Genomic DNA, 19185 nt, shown 5'->3' on the forward strand with positions numbered 1-19185 from the left:
AGAAAATATAGGCCATTTCCCGAGAATGGACCCGCAAACAGTTTCTTTAGTAAGGTTGTTGTGTTTTTTAAATGTAAGTTTATTGAGCAGTAAAGATAATTATGTTAGCGTCTTGGAACATCCATTATCCCACATCGGTCAATAGGGAAGAGAGAAAACACTTTAAATAGAATTACCCCACTCTAACTAACATCGAGATCTTTTGTGATAAAACTCCACACCTGAGGATTGTGCAGGTGGTTAAGTGGGGATAGTATCGGTGTTGTTGGAATGGGCCCTTGGCCCGTCGACCTGAAAAATTCTACATGGTATTAGAGACAGGGGACAGGCCCATATTGCCACGTGATTAGATGGGTCCCTCTTGTTTGGCTTGGCGTGATGGGTCAGTCCCGACATGGCTCCACGTAGGCCAAAGATGCCACGTGATTGTGTGGGTCCCCATTTGGCCCGACATGATGGGTGAGCCCTCACTGGGCTCTACGTGGTTGCCGATGTGTGGATCTCCACATGTGATCCATAAAATGGGGTCTCACGTGGGGGGGGAAGTGTTGGAACACCCATTGTCCCACATTGGCCAAGAGGGAGGAGAGAAAGCACTTTAAATAGAATTACCCCACACCTGAGGATTGTGCAGGTGGTTAAGTAGGGACAGTATCATATAAAGAAAAAACCTCCCTCCACAAACCTATTTGAATCTTAATGCACAATCACATACCTCCATTTTTCGGACATTGCAACGCAATGTCTATTTCCTATTCTATGATTGTGCATTAAGATTCAAATAGGTTTGTGGATTCAGACACTTCATTGCAGTGTCTGTTTCCCGTTCTGTGATTGTGCATTCAGATTAAAATAGGTTTGTGGATTCAGACACTTTGTTGTAGTGTCTATTTCTTGTTCTATGATTGTGCATTCAAATTCAAATATGTTTGCATTGCAGTGTCTGTTTTTTATTCTATGGATTCAGACATTTCATTGCAGTGTCTGTTTACTATTTTGTGATTGTGCTTTGAGATTCAAATAGATTTGTGGATTTAGACACTGCAACGCAATGTCTGTTTCTTATTTTGTGAATTTAGACACTTCGTTGTAGTGTCTATTTCCTGTTCTGTGATTAAGCATTAAGATTCAAACAGGTTTGTGGATTCAGACACTGCAACGTAGTGTCTGTTTTCAGTTCTGTGGATTCAGACACTTCGTTGCAGTGTCAGTTTCCTATTCTATGATGGTGCATTAAGATTCAAATAGGTTTGTGGATTCAACCACTACAACGCAGTGTCTGTTTCTTGTTATGTGAATTCATATCGAAAACCAACGAAGAAGAGACTGGAATCGCAGGGGAGGTGACTAGAATCGAGGGGAGGTGGCCAGAAAACTTCAAATGGCCATAACGGATTCATTTCTCAACCATATTCAAAGATTCAAAAGCCAAAATAAAGCTCAAGAGGTAAGGAATAGAAATATACATAATTGAGGCTAAGCCATGGCTGGAGTTAGCTGGAGTTGGCTGGAAAATACCTGCAACCTCACCGGCCTTTCATCAGAAATTGGGGAAAGTTTCTCTGAGTTGATTTTCGTTTAACCTTCACCAAATCAAACAGATTTTCACATTCAAACTCTGGCATAAGATCAGAACCATAAAAAGGAAAAAGTTCATGAGTTCCCAACCCTTAACTAGTCGGAAAATCACGAAGCTTCGCCAGAAAATATGGAGGTAGAAGTCTGAGTTCTAGTTCATAACCTGGGGTCTCGGTTTTACTACTGGGATATTGGTGGACTTTGTTGAGATCGAGAAGACCATGTAGCATTCATAAAGAGAAAAGAGAGAAAGATAAAAGAGTCAAATTTTAACTACATATAATGACTTAAAGCACATGTGGCACTCATCATTGACCTAAGTCTAATTAATAAAAATATGTCATTGATTAAGTTCAAAACAAAAACATGTCATTGATATATGACTAAATAGTAAAGTTTTTATTGACTTTTTACTAAATTACCTTAAAAAATAAATAAATAAAATAAAAAAGCTCTATCTTCCACCACGTCATGTGAGGCTAGTTTATTAAAAATTTAAAATATATTTTTTTTTTTTAGAAAGGCCTTGCTTTTCCACATTTGAGCAATTTTCTTATTATCATAAAAAAGTTAACCTGCCATGTTCCACAACGAATGGATTAATTTTTGCCCATTTGCCCCTGCGTATGTATTCAATCTTAAATAGTTGACATACACTCCCATAGGGCTAGCTTCGGTTTTGTTTGGTTCGATTTTTGGCCGAAACCGAAAATCAAATCAAAATCACTGTTCGATTTTGTTCGGTTCGGTTTTCTGTCAATTTTTTTTGTTCGGTTTAGATTTTTTTCGGTTTGATTTCAGTCTGATTCGGTTTTTTTCAAGGTTTTTTTTTTTTTTTTAAATCTGAAAATTCATAAATAAATAAATCTAGAAATTGGTAAAGAAACGAATCTGGAAAGAAATCAATCTGCAACACAAGCACATAATCGATCAAACTACTATCTTAATCCACAACTCACAGCAATAATTACATTCATTCATCTGAAATTCAAATAACTAACAAACCCATAACAGAAAAATCGAACAAATCTGCGATACGAACCAAAACAACAACCCATAAATTTACACCAAATTTTCAATCTCCCTCTCTGGAATTTACCTTAAAAAAAACCCATAAATCGACAAAATAAATAAGAGAGACTGGGGATCTCAGCCAGGAGTGAGAAGATCAAGAAATGGAGCGACCCATCATGAAGAAATTATAACTTAGATTTCATAGGGCTGTGGGTGGGTTGTCGAGACGGCGAGACGGAGAGACGACGAGAGTGGGCTATCGGGCTGAATGGAGGGCTGGCTGCGAGTTATGGAGAAGAATGGAGAAATTTGAGGCAGGGACATGGAGGGGGTCTAGAGTAGGGGTGGCAAACGGGTATAGGAACCACATGTCGGGGTGGTTAATCAAGGTTCGGGCTGGTTCTTAATTTTAAAAAAGAGAAACAAGGCGGGGCAGGGTGGGCCTTTGTAATTTTCAGTTCGGGCTGGTTCTAGAAGGATAGGAACTGCGGGTACCCGGACCGGCCCTTTTGCAATTGAAATGGACGAACGAGATTGAAGAAAGCATCTCTCCATCTAATCTTAACTGTTAGTTTTAGGTTTCCTCGTCATTGACCTCGACTTTGTCACTCGACTCGAGTCTTCGAACTCGATTTCATCTCCCACAGTCTCTCTCCAAAGTCAGTGCCTTATCGGTAACCCAATCAATCGACAATTGATGGCGTTGCGAGGAATGGAGCAACAACCCAATCTCACCAGTCACCCTTCTCAAGTCTCACCGTCACCAACCATGTCGTCGTCGTAAAAAAAGATCACCCTCAAGAGCTCGAATGATAAGTCGTTCGAGGTCAAGGAGGCGGTGGCGCTGGAGTCGCAGACCATCAAGCACATGATCGAGGACGATTGCGCCGACAAAGGCATGTTGACGCCGCCAAGCCCGACAAGAAGATCTCCGAGGACGATCTCAAGGCCTGGGATCAAAATTTGGTTTGATTCTAGGGTTTCAGAATTTAGGGATTTGGTTGGGTTAGGGTTTTTTTGATTTGGGGGTTGGGGTCAATTGTGTTGTTTTAGGGCCTAGGGTTACTGATTTAGGGGTTTGATCAATGGGTTAGGGTTTTTAATTTTTCTTCTGCAATTCAATTTTTTTTTATTTAGGTATTCATTGGATTTGATCAATGTGAAGCTAATGTAAGGTGAATGATTACTGATATGGAGAGTTAGCGGTGGAGATGGGCAGTTGTAGGCCTCTTCGTGTTCGATTTCGAGCGGCGCAGCCAAAGGTGGTGGTGGGAGCTACTCTTCTAGTTTGGGACACAGTTTGGACTCGGCCATAAGGACTAGCGTTGTAGCATCCACCGCCACTGCACGGAGTGGCTGCTCAAAACCACGACGAGGAAGCTCGACAAGAAGATGACTGAGACGAGGATGTCCGGGAAGAAGGTGATGGTCCGATTCACAGAACGATCCAGAGAGTTAAAGAAGAAGAGAAGAAAATAAATAAATAAAATAAAAACACCCATGGACCCGTGGACCCAGCCCGAACCGGCCCGTTTCAACTGGGTCGGGTAAGGTCTGGTTCTTATATTAAAAAATGTAATCCCCGGCCCGTGCCCACCCCTAGTCTACATGCAGGGGACGAGAGAGATAAGAGGGGAATGAAAAAGTGCGGCTGCTACTGCTAGTGGCTAGGGCTTTGTTGATTTCTAATTCCACAAAAGACTATAGATTTCAATCTTTGTAAATAGTTTAGCCATACAATCATAACAAAACAAAACTTGTTGACAAGTTGGGTTGATTAAAGCTTTTCTAACTGGAGCGTAGGGGTTTGAACCCTCATGCCAACAAACTTTCAGGGAATTTTGAGAATTTCTATTATTTCCCATGAATGGCCCTCAAAACTCTTCCCCTACATAGAGCAATGGCGAAACGAATATGGTAAGCGCTATGTTGCTTATCTAACATACTTTTTAACATTGAAACGAGAAATATTTCTGGACAAAGAGCTACTTGGCTTAATTTGCTTATTCCTTGTTAAGATGATGCTTCATCAGGAAAGAAAAAGTATCACACAAATAACTCAAATATTCATTGCAATTGTTGTACATGATTAAACTTTAAGAAACATATATTGATATAAACAATATTCGTTCAAACTTGGTGTTAGGATTTAGGAAGGAACTATTGGGCTCCATTTCTTTTCCTTCGGCGTCAAAGATATTGATTTAGTATAAGGTCTTTGTTGCAGGGCAAATATATGTGTGTGGACTCGCACACAAACAGTGATTATGCATAACAGATGTAGAAGTGCTGAAGGAAATCGGCCTTGCAAGTCCTCAAAATTAGGCGTGTCTTCGTTAACTTCGACGATCGGGGGGACACTTTTCGGGCAGGGCCTTTTATCATTGAATGGCATAATTTGGGCACATCAAAGGAAAATCAATGCTCCCGAGCTAGTTAAGGTATATTTTAAACTATCAAAATGCTGGACAATATTTTTTTTATATATATACAAGTGATATTGGTGGAGGGGGGATTCGAACCAAAGACCTCAAGCAAGGACGGAGTTAGAAACTTTCTTTAGTGGGGGGGCGACCTTAACCTCCAGTTATTCTTGAGGGAGAAAAAATCGTGCTAGAAGAGTGTCTTCTATAATTTCATTGCCTTTCTTTTTCTTCTCAAATTTCATTAAGCCAACTTGTAGACATCTTTTCACAATTATAGTTTTTCATACATATTAATTAAAAATTTCAACTAATGTTAAAGTATTTTAATACAATAAATTCAAATTATATAAGTATCGTGATTTTTTCTTTTACACGAAACTTCAATGGGGGCAGCTGCCCCCAGTAGGCCATAGCTGCCTCCATCCTTGACCTCAAGGACAAAAGCAAATGCTCTTAACTTTTACTACTTGAGCTAAAATTCCCTTACTTTGAATCATCTTTAACCGTGAATATAGTTCGAATTTTATTTACGAAACATTTTAAAGCATCTACTTTTAATGCTTTCAATTCAAATACAAATAATCGTGCAACTCTTTATCTAAGGGCATGATGGACGTAATGGTTGAGTCTGCAACCCTGAAGCTAAGAAGTTGGGAAACAGAAATCGAAAGTAAGGGAGGACTTAGAGTGGATCAGAATTTGAGAAACTTATCCTCAGATATAATCGCGAGAGCTTGTTTTCAGAGCAGTTACCATGAAGGAAAAGAAATTTTCGTAAAATTTAGGGCTCTGAAGAAAGTTGTGAATAAGGGAATGATGGGGATTCCTGGTTTTAGGTACGGTATTTCATAACATGTTTGCTTAGGAGTCATTTGATAACCATTTCGCTTTCAATTTTCAATTTTTACTTTTTAGTTTTTGGTTTTGAGTTTTTGGTTTTGAGTTTTCACTCTTCTGAGAACTAAAATTTTGTTTGGTAAATACTTTTAGTTTTAAAAAAACTGAAAACCTGAAAAACCAAAAAGTGAAAAGTTAGTCATTTGATAACCATTTCGTTTTCAATATTTAATTTCTAGTTTTCACTTTTTTGAAAATTGAATACTTAAATCTTGTTTGGAAACTACCAAAAAGTGAAAATTCAACGCAAAATTCTGAAAAATCAATAAAGCAGTATTTTTTTGGTTTTCAAATTTCATTTTTTTGAAAAGTGAAAACTGAAAATAGTTACCAAATAAGATTTCAATTAAATTAAAATATAAAAAAACAACAATAACTAAAAACTAAAAACGAAATGGTTATCTGCTCATTAGTTATGCTCTCTACCTTTGATTTCTTCTTACACCATGGTGATAGATTAGATTGTTGCCTACCAAAGACAACAACAACAACAACAACAAAGCCTTTTCCCACTAAGTGGGGTCGGCTTTATGAATCCTAAAACGCCATTGCGCTCGGTTTTGTCATGTCCTCCGTTAGATCCAAGTACTCTAGGTCTTTTCTTAGGGTCTCTTCCAAAGTTTTCATAGGTCTTCCCCTACCCCTTCGGCCCTCAAACTCTGTCTCGTAGTCACATCTTCGAACCGGAGCGTCATTAGGCCTTCTTTGCACATGTCCAAACCACCGTAACCGATTTTCTCCCATCTTTCCTTCAATTTCGGCTACTCCTACTTTACCTCAGATATCCTCATTCCTAATCTTATCCTTTCTCGTGTGCCCACACATCCAACGAAGCATCCTCATCTCCGCTACACCTATTTTGTGTACGTGTTGATGCTTCACCGCCCAACATTTTGTGCCATACAACATCGCCGGCCTTATTGCCGTCCTATAAAATTTTCCCTTGAGCTTCAATGGCCTACAACGGTCACATAACACGCCAGATGCACTCTTCCACTTCATCCATCCAGCTTGTATTCTATGGTTAAGATCTCCATCTAATTCTCCGTTCTTTTGCAAGATAGATCCTAGGTAGTGAAAACGATCGCTCTTTAGAATTTCCTGATCTTTGATCCTCACCCCTAACTCATTTTGGCCTCCGTTTGCACTGAACTTACACTCCATATATTCTGTCTTTGATCGGCTTAGGCGAAGACCTTTAGATTCCAACACTTCTCTCCAAAGGTTAAGCTTCACATTTACCCCTTCCTGAGTTTCAACTATCAACACTATATCATTTGCGAAAAGCATACACCAAGGAATATCATCTTGAATATGTCCTGTTAACTCATCCATTACCAACGCAAAAAGGTAAGGACTTAAGGATTGTTGATGCACATAATCAATGAGGACTTTGGTACAACAGAAAGTATTAAGTTTGTGATCTTCCCTAGATTGCTCCGGTCATTAGTGTGGATAAGTATGTAAATGGATAGAGACAGGAAAGCAAACAAAAGATGTACGTGGTTCACCCAGATTGGCTACGTCCACGGAGTAGAGGAGTTCTCATTAATTGTGAAGGATTTACACAAGTACATAGGTTCAAGCTCTCCTTTAGTGAGTACAAGTGAATGATTTAGTACAAATGACATTTGGAAATATTGTGGGAGAATGATCTCGTAATCACGAAACTTCTAAGTACCGAAGTGTGGTATCGTCTTCACTTGCCTTATCTGTCTCATAGGTAGATGTGGCATCTTCTCTAGAAGTACTCTTCCTCCATCCAGGGGTGGTATCTTTAACTGGTGGAGATGCACAAGGTAATGTATCAATTTCACTTGAAGCTTACTTGTAGTTTCAGGCTTGGTCAAACGCGATACAAACCATGTAGTAGGAGTCCCCCAAGTCGCCGAGCTAGGGGATCTGCTGAAAGAGGTGACAGACAAGGTAAGCAATCAGAGCTCCAAGCAATCAGTTCCAGATCATAAATTTGATTTCGAGTTCCGGCTGATTGTTCTCATTCTCCCTATCTTGCAGGCAGCATAAAGGATAAAGAGAAGAAAAAGAAGAAGAGATGATATGAGATACTTTTGCTTTTGAAGAAGTAATTTTCTACATGCTTATTCTTGAACTGGGCTGGAGGGTTTTCTGGTTTCCTCCAGAGTTTAAGGTCGACTGAAGAATTTGAGGGTCAAAAAAAGTCCATCAAATCCAGAGTACGTTCGACCCTGCTGATAGGGGATACTTTTTCTGTTAACAAAGTAGTGGATGTATCGACACGTGTTCTGTTACGCTTGTCTCCACATGCTTCCTTGTATCCTTCTCACTTGCCCCATTTGTCCCTCAGACAGATGTAGTATCTTCTCTGGAAGCATAAGATGTTGAAGATGAGTACTCGAGAGCAATGCCAGGTAAAAGGTTCCAGGCAGTCAGTTCCTGACTGGAAGCTTGATTCTAAGTGCTGACTGATTACTCTCTTTCTCCTTGTTTTGCAGGTAAGAACAAGGCCAAAGGAAAAGACAGAGAAAAAGCATGATATGGGATACTCTTGCTTTTAACCCTGATGATATGAGATATTCTTGCTCTGGTGTAGCTTGTTTGTAAAGGTATTATCGGGGGGAAAGAAAGTTGAGTATTTCGAGAGGCTTCATTGGGAGTGCCCTCTCAGATATGAAGAAGGGTTGAGCATTTTTGCAAGTCTGCCTGTCCGTTGAGGATGAAGGTCAACATATATAGGAGTCTCCCTAACAACAAGTAGTAATGCTATTCCTTTACCCTGCTTGGTCATAGCACGATAATGGGAGCTGTCAGCTTCACGTGTTTTAACTCTGTCAGAGCACTTTGAAAAAGTGATCTGTGGTATCTGGAAAGCTGATGTTGCGTGTGAAGATTACAGACAAGCTTTATCCAAAGAGATTTGGCTCTCGAAGTTGAGAAAGCGATGCCTCTTCGATTTTCGAACAAGCAATCCTGTCGAGGGTCTGGCTCTCGAGATTCGGAGAACGGTGCCTTTTCGATTTTTGAGAAAGCAATCCTGCTGGGAGTCTGGCTCTCGAGATTCGGAGAGCGGTGTCTCTTCAATTTTTGAGAAAGTAATCATGTTGGGAGTCTGGCTCTCGAGATTCAGAGGGCGGTGTCTCTTCGATCTTGGAGCAAGCAATCTTGTTAGGAGTGCTTTCTCGAATGTGAGTAAAGGTTGGGCATGTTTGCTAGTCTACCTTGCCACGGAGCATAGAGGTTGACACACAGGGACTTTCCAATTATCCAGCAGTGGTCCTGTTCCTTTACCCTTGTGGGTAATAATATGGTAGCTAGACCTTCAAAATTCATGTGTCTAAACTTTGTTAGTGCTGTTTCTTTGCTATTCTTTTACCCTTCTTGGTCATAGCGATGTAATGGGAGCTGCAAGCTTCACGTGTCTAAACTTTGTCAGAGATCTTTGGCAAAGTTATATGTGGTACCCATGAGCTGATGTTGCGTGTGGAAAATGGATGATTGAACAGTAAGATTCACGTGCTTTCTACTTCACCAGAAATCTTCGACAGAATGCCCGTAATTTCCGCAAAGCTGAGTGTGCATGTGACAGGTGCTGACAAGGCTGAAAAAGCAGGTGCCTTTTCGATTTTTGAGATCGGCCCTCATGGTCTCTGAGCAGCCCAGCTTTTGAGAACACAAGCGCCTCTTCGATTTCTGAGATCAGCCTTCTTGGTCTTTAAGCAGCCCAGCTTTTGAGAAAGCAAACGCCTTTTCGATTTCTGAGCAGGCGCCTCTTCGATTTCTGAAGCTCCGTCGAGTGCAGATTTTTATAGAGGTTGGCATTAAGTTCCAAAGCACACTTGAATATCCACCAGTAGAAGCTCCTTTCTTGCATTTCTAATATCTTGATTTGTCCGACCTCTTCTCTCTTCAACACCTTTGAAAATGTCTGGCCCCTCCGACCGTCGTTTTGACTTGAACCTTGTTGAAGAGGCAACCACGCCTTCTCCAAACAACATGGCGCCTATCCTTCTTATCCCCTACTGGTCCTCTTAACGTTGGGGATTCCGTGATGAAGAATGATATGACCGCTGTGGTGGTGGCCAGGAACCTTCTCACTCCTAAAGATAACAGACTACTTTCCAAACGGTATGATGAGTTGGCTATTAAGGATTATCTGGGTCTCAATGTTCAGTGTGCAGGTTCTGTGTCTAATATGGCCCAAAGCCTGTTTACTCGAACCCGCCAAGTTGAATCATTAGCGGTTGAAGTGATGAGTCTCAAACAGGAAGGCTCAAGCATGAGAATAAACAGTTACACCGGCTCGCACATGACTATGCTACAAACATGAAGAGGAAGCTTGACCAGATGAAGGAATCTGATGGTCAGATTTTACTTGATCATCAGAGGTTTGTGGGTTTGTTCCAAAGGCATTTATTGCCTTCGTCTTCTGGGGCTGTACCGCGTAATGAAGCTCCAAATGATCAACCTCCAATGCCTTCTCCTTCTAGGGTTATGTCCAGTACTGAGGCTCCGAATGATCCCTCGCCGGTGCCTTCTCTTTCTGGGGCTCTACCGACTGTTGAGACTTCTCCTAAGCAACCTTTGTGAAGTCTCCCTCTTGTTTGTTTATTTTGACTCATGTATATGTACATATTTGTAACTTATCGGAGATATCAATAAATAAGCTTTGTTTTATTTCAACGTATTATGTTAAATACACCAAAGCCTTCTTCACAAGTTCTTTGAATTTTTCTTTTGTTGAAGCTTGTATGTTGAAGCTTTGTGAGTGGAGCATGTAGGTTGAGGTAGTGTTCCCATAATTTCCCGAGTGAGGAAAACTTCTCGGTTGGAGACTTGAAAAATCCAAGTCACTGAGTGGGGTCGGCTATATGAATCTTAAAACGTCATTGTGCTCGGTCCTGTGTCATGTCCTCCGTTAGACCCAAGTACTCTAAGTCTTTTTTTAGAGTTTCTTCCAAAGTTTTCCTAGGTCTTCCTCTACCCCTTCGGCCCTGAACCTCTATCCCGTAGTCGCATCTTCTAACTGGCGCGTCAGTAGGCCTTCTTTGCACATGTCCAAACCACCGTAACCGATTTTCTCTCAGCTTTCCTACAATTTCGGCTACTCCTACTTTACCTCGGATATCCTCATTCCTAATCTTATCCTTTCTCGTGTGCCCACACATCTAACGAAGCATCCTCATCTCCGCTACACCCATTTTGTGTACGTGTTGATGCTTCACCGCCCAACATTTTGTGCCATACAGCATCGCCAGCCTTATTGCCGTCCTATAAAATTTTTCCTTAAGCTTCAGTGGCATACGGCGGTCACACAACACGCCGGATGCACTCTTCCACTTCATCCACCCAGCTTGTATTCTATGGTTGAGATCTCCATCTAATTCTCCGTTCTTTTGAAAAATAGATCCTAGGTAGCGAAAACGGTCGCTCTTTGGTATTTCCTGATCTCCGATCATCACCCCTAACTCATTTTGGCCTCCATTTGCATTGAACTTGCACTCCATATATTCTGTCTTTAATCGACTTAGGCGAATACCTTTAGATTCCAACACTTCTCTCCAAAGGTTAAGCTTCGCATTTACCCCTTCCTGAGTTTCATCTATCAAGACTATATCGTCTGTGAAAAGCATACACCAAGGAATATCATCTTGAATATGTCATGTTAACTCATCCATTACCAACGCAAAAAGGTAAGGACTTAAGGATGAGCCTTGATGTAATCCTATAGTTATGGGGAAGCTTTCGGTTTGTCCTTCATGATTTCTTACGGCAGTCTTTGCTCCTTCATACATATCCTTTATAGCTTGGATATATGTTACTCGTACTCCTTTCTTCTCTAAAATCCTCCAAAGAATGTCTCTTGGGACCCTATCATACGCTTTTTCCAAATCTATAAAGACCATGTGTAAATCCTTTTTCCCATCTCTATATCTTTCCATCAATCTTCGTAAGAGATAGATTGCCTTCATGGTTGAGCGCCTTGGCATGAACCCGAATTGGTTGTCCGAAACCCGTGTATCTTGCCTCAATCTATGCTCAATGACTCTCTCCCAGAGCTTCATTGTATGACTCATTAGCTTAATACCCCTATAGTTCATGCAATTTTGTACCTCGCCCTTATTCTTGTAGATAGGCACCAAAGTGCTCTTTCACCACTCATTTGGCATCTTCTTCGTTTTCAAAATCCTATTGAAAAGGTCAGTGAGCCATGCTACACCTATCTCTCCCAAGACTTTCCACACTTCGATCGGTATATCGTCTGGGCCTACTGCTTTTCTATGTTTCATCTTCTTCAAAACTACAACCACTTCTTCCTTCCTGATTCGACGATAAAATGAGTAGTTTCTACACTCTTCTGAGTTACTCAACTCCCCTAGAGAAGTACTCCTTTCATGTCCTTCATTGAAAAGGTTATGAAAATAACCTCTCCATCTATCTTTGACCGCGTTCTCTGTAACAAGAACCTTTCCATCCTCATCCTTGATGCACCTGACGTGGTTTAGGTCCCTTGTCTTCTTTTCCCTTGCTCTAGCTAGTTTATAGATATCCAACTCTCCTTCTTTGGTATCTAGTCGCTTATACATATCGTCATAAGCCGCTAACTTAGCTTCTCTCACAGCTTTCTTCGCCTCTTACTTCGCTCTTCTATACCTTTCACCATTTTCATCGGTCATATCCTTGTATAAGACTTTACAACATTCCTTCTTAGCCTTCACATTTCTTTGTACCTCCTCATTCCACCACCAAGATTCCTTTTGGTGTGGAGCAAAGCCCTTGGACTCTCCTAATACCTCTTTTGCTACTTTTCGGATACAACTAGCCATGGAATCCCACCTTTGGCTAGCTTCCCCCTCTCTATCCCACACACACTGGGTGATTACTTTCTCTTTGAAAATGACTTGTTTTTCTCCTTTTAGATTCCACCATCTAGTCCTTGGGGACTTCCAAGTCCTGTTTTTTTTTCTCACTCTTTTGATATGTACATCCATCACCAATAATCGATGTTGATTAGCCAAGCTCTCTCCCAGTATAACTTTGCAATCCTTACAAGTTATACGATCCCCTTTCCTCATTAGAAGAAAATCTATTTGTGTTTTTGACGACCCACTCTTGTAGGTGATCACATGTTCTTCTCTCTTCTTAAAGAATGTGTTGGCTAAGAAGAGATCATATACCATTGCAAAATCCAAGATAGCTTCCCCATCCTCGTTTCTCTCCCCAAAACCATGGCCCCCATGATAACCTCCATAGTTGCCTGTCTCCTCGCCCACGTGTCCATTTAAATCTCCTCCTATAAATAACTTCTCCGTCTGAGCAATTCCTTGCACCAAGTCTCCAAGGTCTTCCCAAAATTTCTCCTTCGAACTCGTATCCAGCCCTACTTGAGGTACGTACACACTAATCACATTGATCAGTTCTTGTCCTATTACAATCTTGATTGCCATGATTCTATCTCCTACCCTCTTGACATCAACAACATCTTGTGTCAAGATCTTGTCCACGATGATGCCAACACCGTTTCTCGTTCTATTTGTGCCCGAATACCAAAGTTTAAACCCTGAGTTTTCTAGATCCTTTGCCTTAAGACCAACCCACTTAGTTTCTTTTAGGCACATAATATTTATCCTTCTCCTCACCATAACTTCCACTACTTCCATAGATTTTCCCATTAAGGTTCCTATATTCCACGCTCCTAAACGCATTCTACTCTCTTGAACTCTACCCTTCTGTCCTAGCTTCTTCACCCTCCCCCGTCTAATAGGATCAAACTACTTCTTTTGTGTGTCATGTGTAAAGTTGATAAGAGCATATGCTCCCAAACAACTTTGATTGGAGTCGTTCGAAAAGAAGTTTCTATGGCCCCCTTGCTCATTTAACACTGCTTCTGGGTGCCGATGGAGATACAGCGACCCTTGCTCACTTATCACTGTGCTCTGGCCACACAGCGCGCCACTTACGGGTGACGCCCTAGCTTTAACGCGATTTCGTTCTGAATTCATTTTCATAAAGATTCGACGTAACTGAGAAGTGCCGACTGTCGACTACCTGACTCCCTCCCCCTCCTCCTTTATCCGGGCTTGGGACCGGCAATGTAAGATAAACTTACACATGCGGAGTTTGTTGCCTACCAAAGACAATAGAGAAATTTGGAGATTAGAGAAAGAAGTTGAGTCAATGATTTTAAAGCTGGTAAAACAACGCGTCGAAGCTTCGAATGAGAAAGATTTGCTGCAAATGATTCTAGAGGGCGCCAAAAGTTCTGCTGATTACAATGACCTATCACACAATAAGTTCATTGTTGATAACTGCAAGACTTTATTCTTTGCTGGCCATGAGACCATTGCCAGTACTGCGTCATGGAGCTTCATGTTACTAGCTGCACATCCAGATTGGCAAGCTCGTGTTCATGATGAGGTGCTTGAAATCTGCGGAGATAAACCGGTAAACAATGAGATGCTTCGAAAAATGAAAGTGATATGTCACCAAACAGATTACATCTCTTACAATTTTAGATAGTGCATTCCAAAATACACAAGGAAATGAGAGCCTTACCGTCTTGCATTTTTGTGCAGCTAAAAATGGTGATTCAGGAGGTACTGCGTCTTTGTGCACCGGCAGTCTTTGTAACAAGAGAGGCCCTTGAAACTGTCACACTCAAAAACATTGTGATTCCAAAGGGGGTGCAACTTCAAATACAAGTCCCCTTTTTACACCAGAACCCAGATTTATGGGGGCCGAACGCACATAAGTTCAACCCAGAAAGATTTGCCAACGGAATTATGGCGGCTTGCCAGTCTCCACAAGCTTACATGCCATTTGGAAATGGTCCTCGTATCTCTGTTGGCCGACACTGGGCGATGACAGAACTTAAGGTGATGCTTGCTTTGATTCTGTCAAAGTTCAGTTTCTCCCTCTCGCCAACATACCGGCATTCGCCAGTTTATACCATGGTCGTTGAGCCTGAGCATGGCATAATTCCCCACGCAACGAGAGTGTGACTCTATGAAGTTCGAGAAGCTTTTGGGCTCATATGTTTGATGTCTTCTGTGCCTGAAAAATAATGTTTCATATGCTGGATTTCTTGTGTCCAACTCATGCTTCTCCATGATTATAAAGGTTTGCATAAATTACCATCCATTACTAGCAAATATTGTGACGCACTATTCTGTTTTTCTTTATTGAGGTGAAATGATAGCGGTTTTATTAGAATGTAAAACTTCAACGAGGCACTAACCTGCACAACATATAAGAAATTTTCTCACCATAATGTCAAGTATCAAATAGCCGGAAAGACAACGTTACCCTATATATAGCTGTGTATATATAGAAAAGAGTTATCATGGCAGCCTGTAAGAATGTTTATGCTACTATACTACGAATTCAAACCATTGATTCCGTCAATTATTGCCCGAACATGATCCCCGTACAGCAGGGAATAATACACAGGTAAGCTACTCAATGAAACGTGGAACAAGTGGCCGAACAAAAATACACGCGAATTCACAAATCAGATTTGGCTACAATGATCAAGCTGTTTTTTTTTTTTTTTATTTCTTTTCTTGTGAAACGGTGACGAGTGATTTAGATTGTCTGCAAACAATGTTAGACTTGGTTTTCACTTCAAGTCTGGACAGTTGGTGTTTATTGTGTAGTATCTCATCTTCATTGCAGAGTTTTCACAAGAAAAGAAATAAAGGTCGTACCCAGTGCACAAGGCTCCCGCTTTAGACCCTGCATAAAGCGGGAGCCTTGTGCACTGGGTACGACCTTTATTTCTTTTCTTGTGAAAACTCTGCAATGAAGATGAGATACTCCACAATAAACACCAACTATCCAGACTTGAAGTGAAAACCAAGTCTAACATTGTTTGCAGACAATCTAAATCACTCGTCACCGTTTCACTAATGGCACAAAATGAAAAGCAAATTCTGAGCTTCTAAATAACAAAGAATTGGGCCAGTTCATTCATTTGTCTCGGTATCAAGTATAGCACTCTATAAATCTAATGCCACTCCTAATGAGCTCAAAAATAACTTTTGCGCCTTATGATACGAGCGGAAGATCCCAAAAAGAGTTTCAAGAGAAAAGTGACCTAGTCTTGTTGCGCTCCAATCGAGCTAACCTCTGTTGCAACAAAAAAACATAAACCATATAAGAAACAAGCAGTGTACCAACATAAACAGATGATGCCTTCTGTCTTCAGAATGTTGGTGAGTATGTTGGCAAACAATAAGATTATTGAAATATATAATAACCAATTAGATTTATTTCTCGTCACAAAGAACCTCATAGGCATGATGGAAAACAATTATTTAACGATTCAAGCACTGAGATAGGATGTCCAGTCTTTAATTCCGAAGGACAATAAACAATAGACTACAGAGGAATTAAGTATCTAAAAGCGTCAATACCTCCTTTTTCTTGCACTCTTTGTACATATCAAAATGTTCTTGGCATTTGATCTTGTCCGAGTTATTTTCTTCCAGACCTGCAAGGTTTACAAAAGAAATGAATGGTCGTACCCAGTGCATAAGGCTCCCGCTTTACAAAAGAAATGAATACTTCAAATAATTGAACTTTATTTTGAGTGTGCAAAACTAAGTAAAACTCATCAACAACATAATTAATAAACTGGTTCCAACCCTCACTAACATCTTTCCATCCCAATGCGTGTCCTTAAGACTTAAGTGCACGTCTGTGTACAGCTACCAGCTAAAAACTAAGAAGTATAGCTCTCTCCGTCATTATCCGATAAAATAAAATGGGAACTTGCTGTACTTATATCATCGCATACCCTTCAGTACTACCACGGGATAAAGGAGCTAGATATTGGACCTAGACATCAAAACTAACCAAGAAAGAAATCGACTAGAGGGAAGTAAAAAAAAATGTCAAAAACAGAGAAGATGGATAACTTAAAACAATAAAATGTAATTGACAAAACGTAAGTTAAATACCGCGTGGAGGATTAAGAGAAGAAAGCTATCTTAATCCAAAAATAGTTAATAATGTATGCTTCCATGGTGTCCAATAAAACAAAAGTTAAATACCGCGTGGATGAAATATCCTGTGGAAAATTTGTTAATGAAGTTGGTCTTAGAAATGCCTGGCCAAAAGGCTAATACTGGTACACGCAATATAAGCTCGAGAATGAGACATCATGTCAGTTGGTACGATGAGCCAACTCTAATAATAGCCCTTAGCTAGCAACTAGCAACTATCAACATTAAGAATAACCTTACAAAGAGACCAGAATACCAGAGTGGACGGGATGCAATTAGAAGAGCTTACTGGAAAACCGCATCAACCTAATTATCGACCCTAATCTTCATTCCTAAATTCTCCAATCTAACCATCAATCCAGTTCAAAATAGCGTTTCAAAAAATATGGTGGCAAAATTTTACAGTTCCACTTAATCCAGTGGGCACACCGAATTTAAGAATTTTCTCCACTTCGGCAGTTGTACAAACCAAATGATTCACCACTAGACTTGTCAAGCAATGCAGTTGTTAAAAATGCATATGCAAACTGGGATAAGATATATATAATATAGATAATTCATCTAAACTAATCATGGGTATTTCTGTGCTCTCGAATTTATAAAATATTCATAATTCTAACACCTTTATACAATTTTCCACCAAAAGAAATTTAAGTGTCTGACCAAAATAACCTTTCAAGTGTTAAATTTTATGCTGCAACTTTCTACATGAATTGCAAACTAAACCCAGATTTACTGTCACCAATAAAAATATAAACTTTTGAAACAAACTCCGCAAAACTTCACAAACCCTAACTCGCAAATCGGATACCATAAACAAATTTGGGCCTCAAAACTCAATATTAAGCTTTAATTAACAACCCCCATCCCAATTATTATTTCATTTGAGGATAATTGGAGTTTAAAACAAAGTTAACTGATAATAATTGGGGGTAATCAAGAAAAGTTAACAAAAAGGTTAAATTTGAGAAAAAAACGGAAGTAAAACGGAAGAAAACAATGAAAGGGTTGGAAGTAGCATACACTTTAAAGAGGCGGTGTACTGAGGATAACACTGAGAATCGGAGATTCTAGCAGCGCTTGGATACGGCGGTGTTGACGCTCCCGATGCCGTTGCTGTTTCTTGTTCTACTCTGTGTGTCTGTCTCCCTCAATTAAGTTCATTTACAATTTACCCCTCTTGTGATTCACTTTACCCCTCTTGTAATTCACTTTTTGAAGCCCTTCATCTTTTCATATTTCCCCTTGAGCCATCTAAATTATTTAATCAAACTTTTTTTTTTTTTATACTTTGGATGCGGTCCTTAATCATTAACATTATTTAACTAAAATCTTAATGGTTTTCAAAGTTTGATCAAAGTTCATTGACTTTATACACCTGATTATATTACTAATAATATTTTTATTTTTATAGTTTTGACATTAATTGTTTGGTATTTTATGAGATTTATAATCCTATAAATTTAAAGTCCCTCATTGTAATACTATTAGAAACGGTTACAATAAAAAAAATTCAAACATTTTGATTGAATAAAATGATAAAAACTATGTAACAATAAGAAATAATAAATGGCAAAAGAATGTATCCATAGTGTAAAAAAAATTGGTACATTTTACAAAAAAAAAAATGATACATTTCACATATAACAAAGTGGTACATTAATAAAGAAGAATGGGTACAATATCAATAAATTAGGGTACAAATAAAAGATTAGAAATTATGAATACAAATGAATTTTTAAAAAATATGGGCGCTAAAAGAAATTAATATATGGGTACAAATTAAAACTAAAAAGAAAATACTACAAATTAAAAAAAAATGTTGCAAATTAAAAGTGGGTACAAACTAAAAACATAAATATAGGATACAAAGTTTAGCCATAAAACATAAATATACCATATGTAATTTTTCTATCATTGATTAAATATACAAATGTCAATTGACGGTAAACACATGGGTACAAATACAAATAAAACTTTAAAAAATATGGGTACAAAAAGAAATTAATATATGGGTACAAATTAAAAATGAAAAGAAAAGTGGTACAAATTAAAAAAGGTTTGCGAATTAAAAATAGGTACAAACTATAGATAAAAATATATGATAAAAAAAATATAGATGTACTAATTGTAACATTTTTAACACTAAAGGAATATATTTAAAAATAAAAATATTTTATTATTCAAATAATTAATGATGTTATTAATACCCAAGGACCTTAATCAAAAATTGAAAATGAATAGGTTTTAATCAATGTAGTAGCAAAATGAAGGATGTGAACCTAATT

At 39.3% G+C, this 19185-nt stretch overlaps 2 protein-coding genes and 1 pseudogene across 5 annotated transcripts; 1 reads left to right on the forward strand and 2 right to left on the reverse strand.

Annotated features, from left to right (window-relative positions):
* Positions 1-4409: 4409 nt before the first annotated feature.
* LOC126630075 (cytochrome P450 714C2-like) lies at positions 4410-14893 on the forward strand (annotated as a pseudogene).
* On the reverse strand, positions 6553-14648 carry LOC126629124 (uncharacterized). Of its 4 annotated transcripts, none has more exons than XR_007625666.1 (3): positions 14448-14648; positions 11011-14320; positions 6553-6691 (listed from the first exon to the last, which is right to left on the reverse strand). XR_007625666.1 is itself a non-coding variant. In XM_050299017.1 (2 exons), exon 2 carries the CDS (start codon positions 13595-13597, stop codon positions 12527-12529), a length of 1071 nt encoding a protein of 356 aa, XP_050154974.1. In that variant the 5' UTR covers positions 13598-14320; positions 14448-14648; the 3' UTR covers positions 10580-12526. The 4 variants fall into 4 exon arrangements, 1 of the variants encoding a protein (XP_050154974.1); XR_007625665.1 differs by having other exon boundaries at positions 6690-6769; positions 11089-14320; XR_007625667.1 differs by lacking the exon at positions 6553-6691 and adding an exon at positions 7048-7111 and having other exon boundaries at positions 11431-14320.
* Positions 14894-15663: 770 nt separating the features above from the next.
* LOC126630076 (cytochrome c oxidase-assembly factor cox-23, mitochondrial-like) lies at positions 15664-18215 on the reverse strand. Its single transcript, XM_050300239.1, has 4 exons — positions 18188-18215; positions 17921-18046; positions 16307-16383; positions 15664-16019 (listed from the first exon to the last, which is right to left on the reverse strand). Exons 1-4 carry the CDS (start codon positions 18213-18215, stop codon positions 15972-15974), a joined length of 279 nt encoding a protein of 92 aa, XP_050156196.1. The 3' UTR covers positions 15664-15971.
* Between the last annotated feature and the right edge of the window lie 970 nt (positions 18216-19185).

This window comes from Malus sylvestris, chromosome 7 (assembly GCF_916048215.2).
Source record: "Malus sylvestris chromosome 7, drMalSylv7.2, whole genome shotgun sequence".
NCBI classification, from domain to species: Eukaryota; Viridiplantae; Streptophyta; class Magnoliopsida; order Rosales; family Rosaceae; genus Malus; species Malus sylvestris.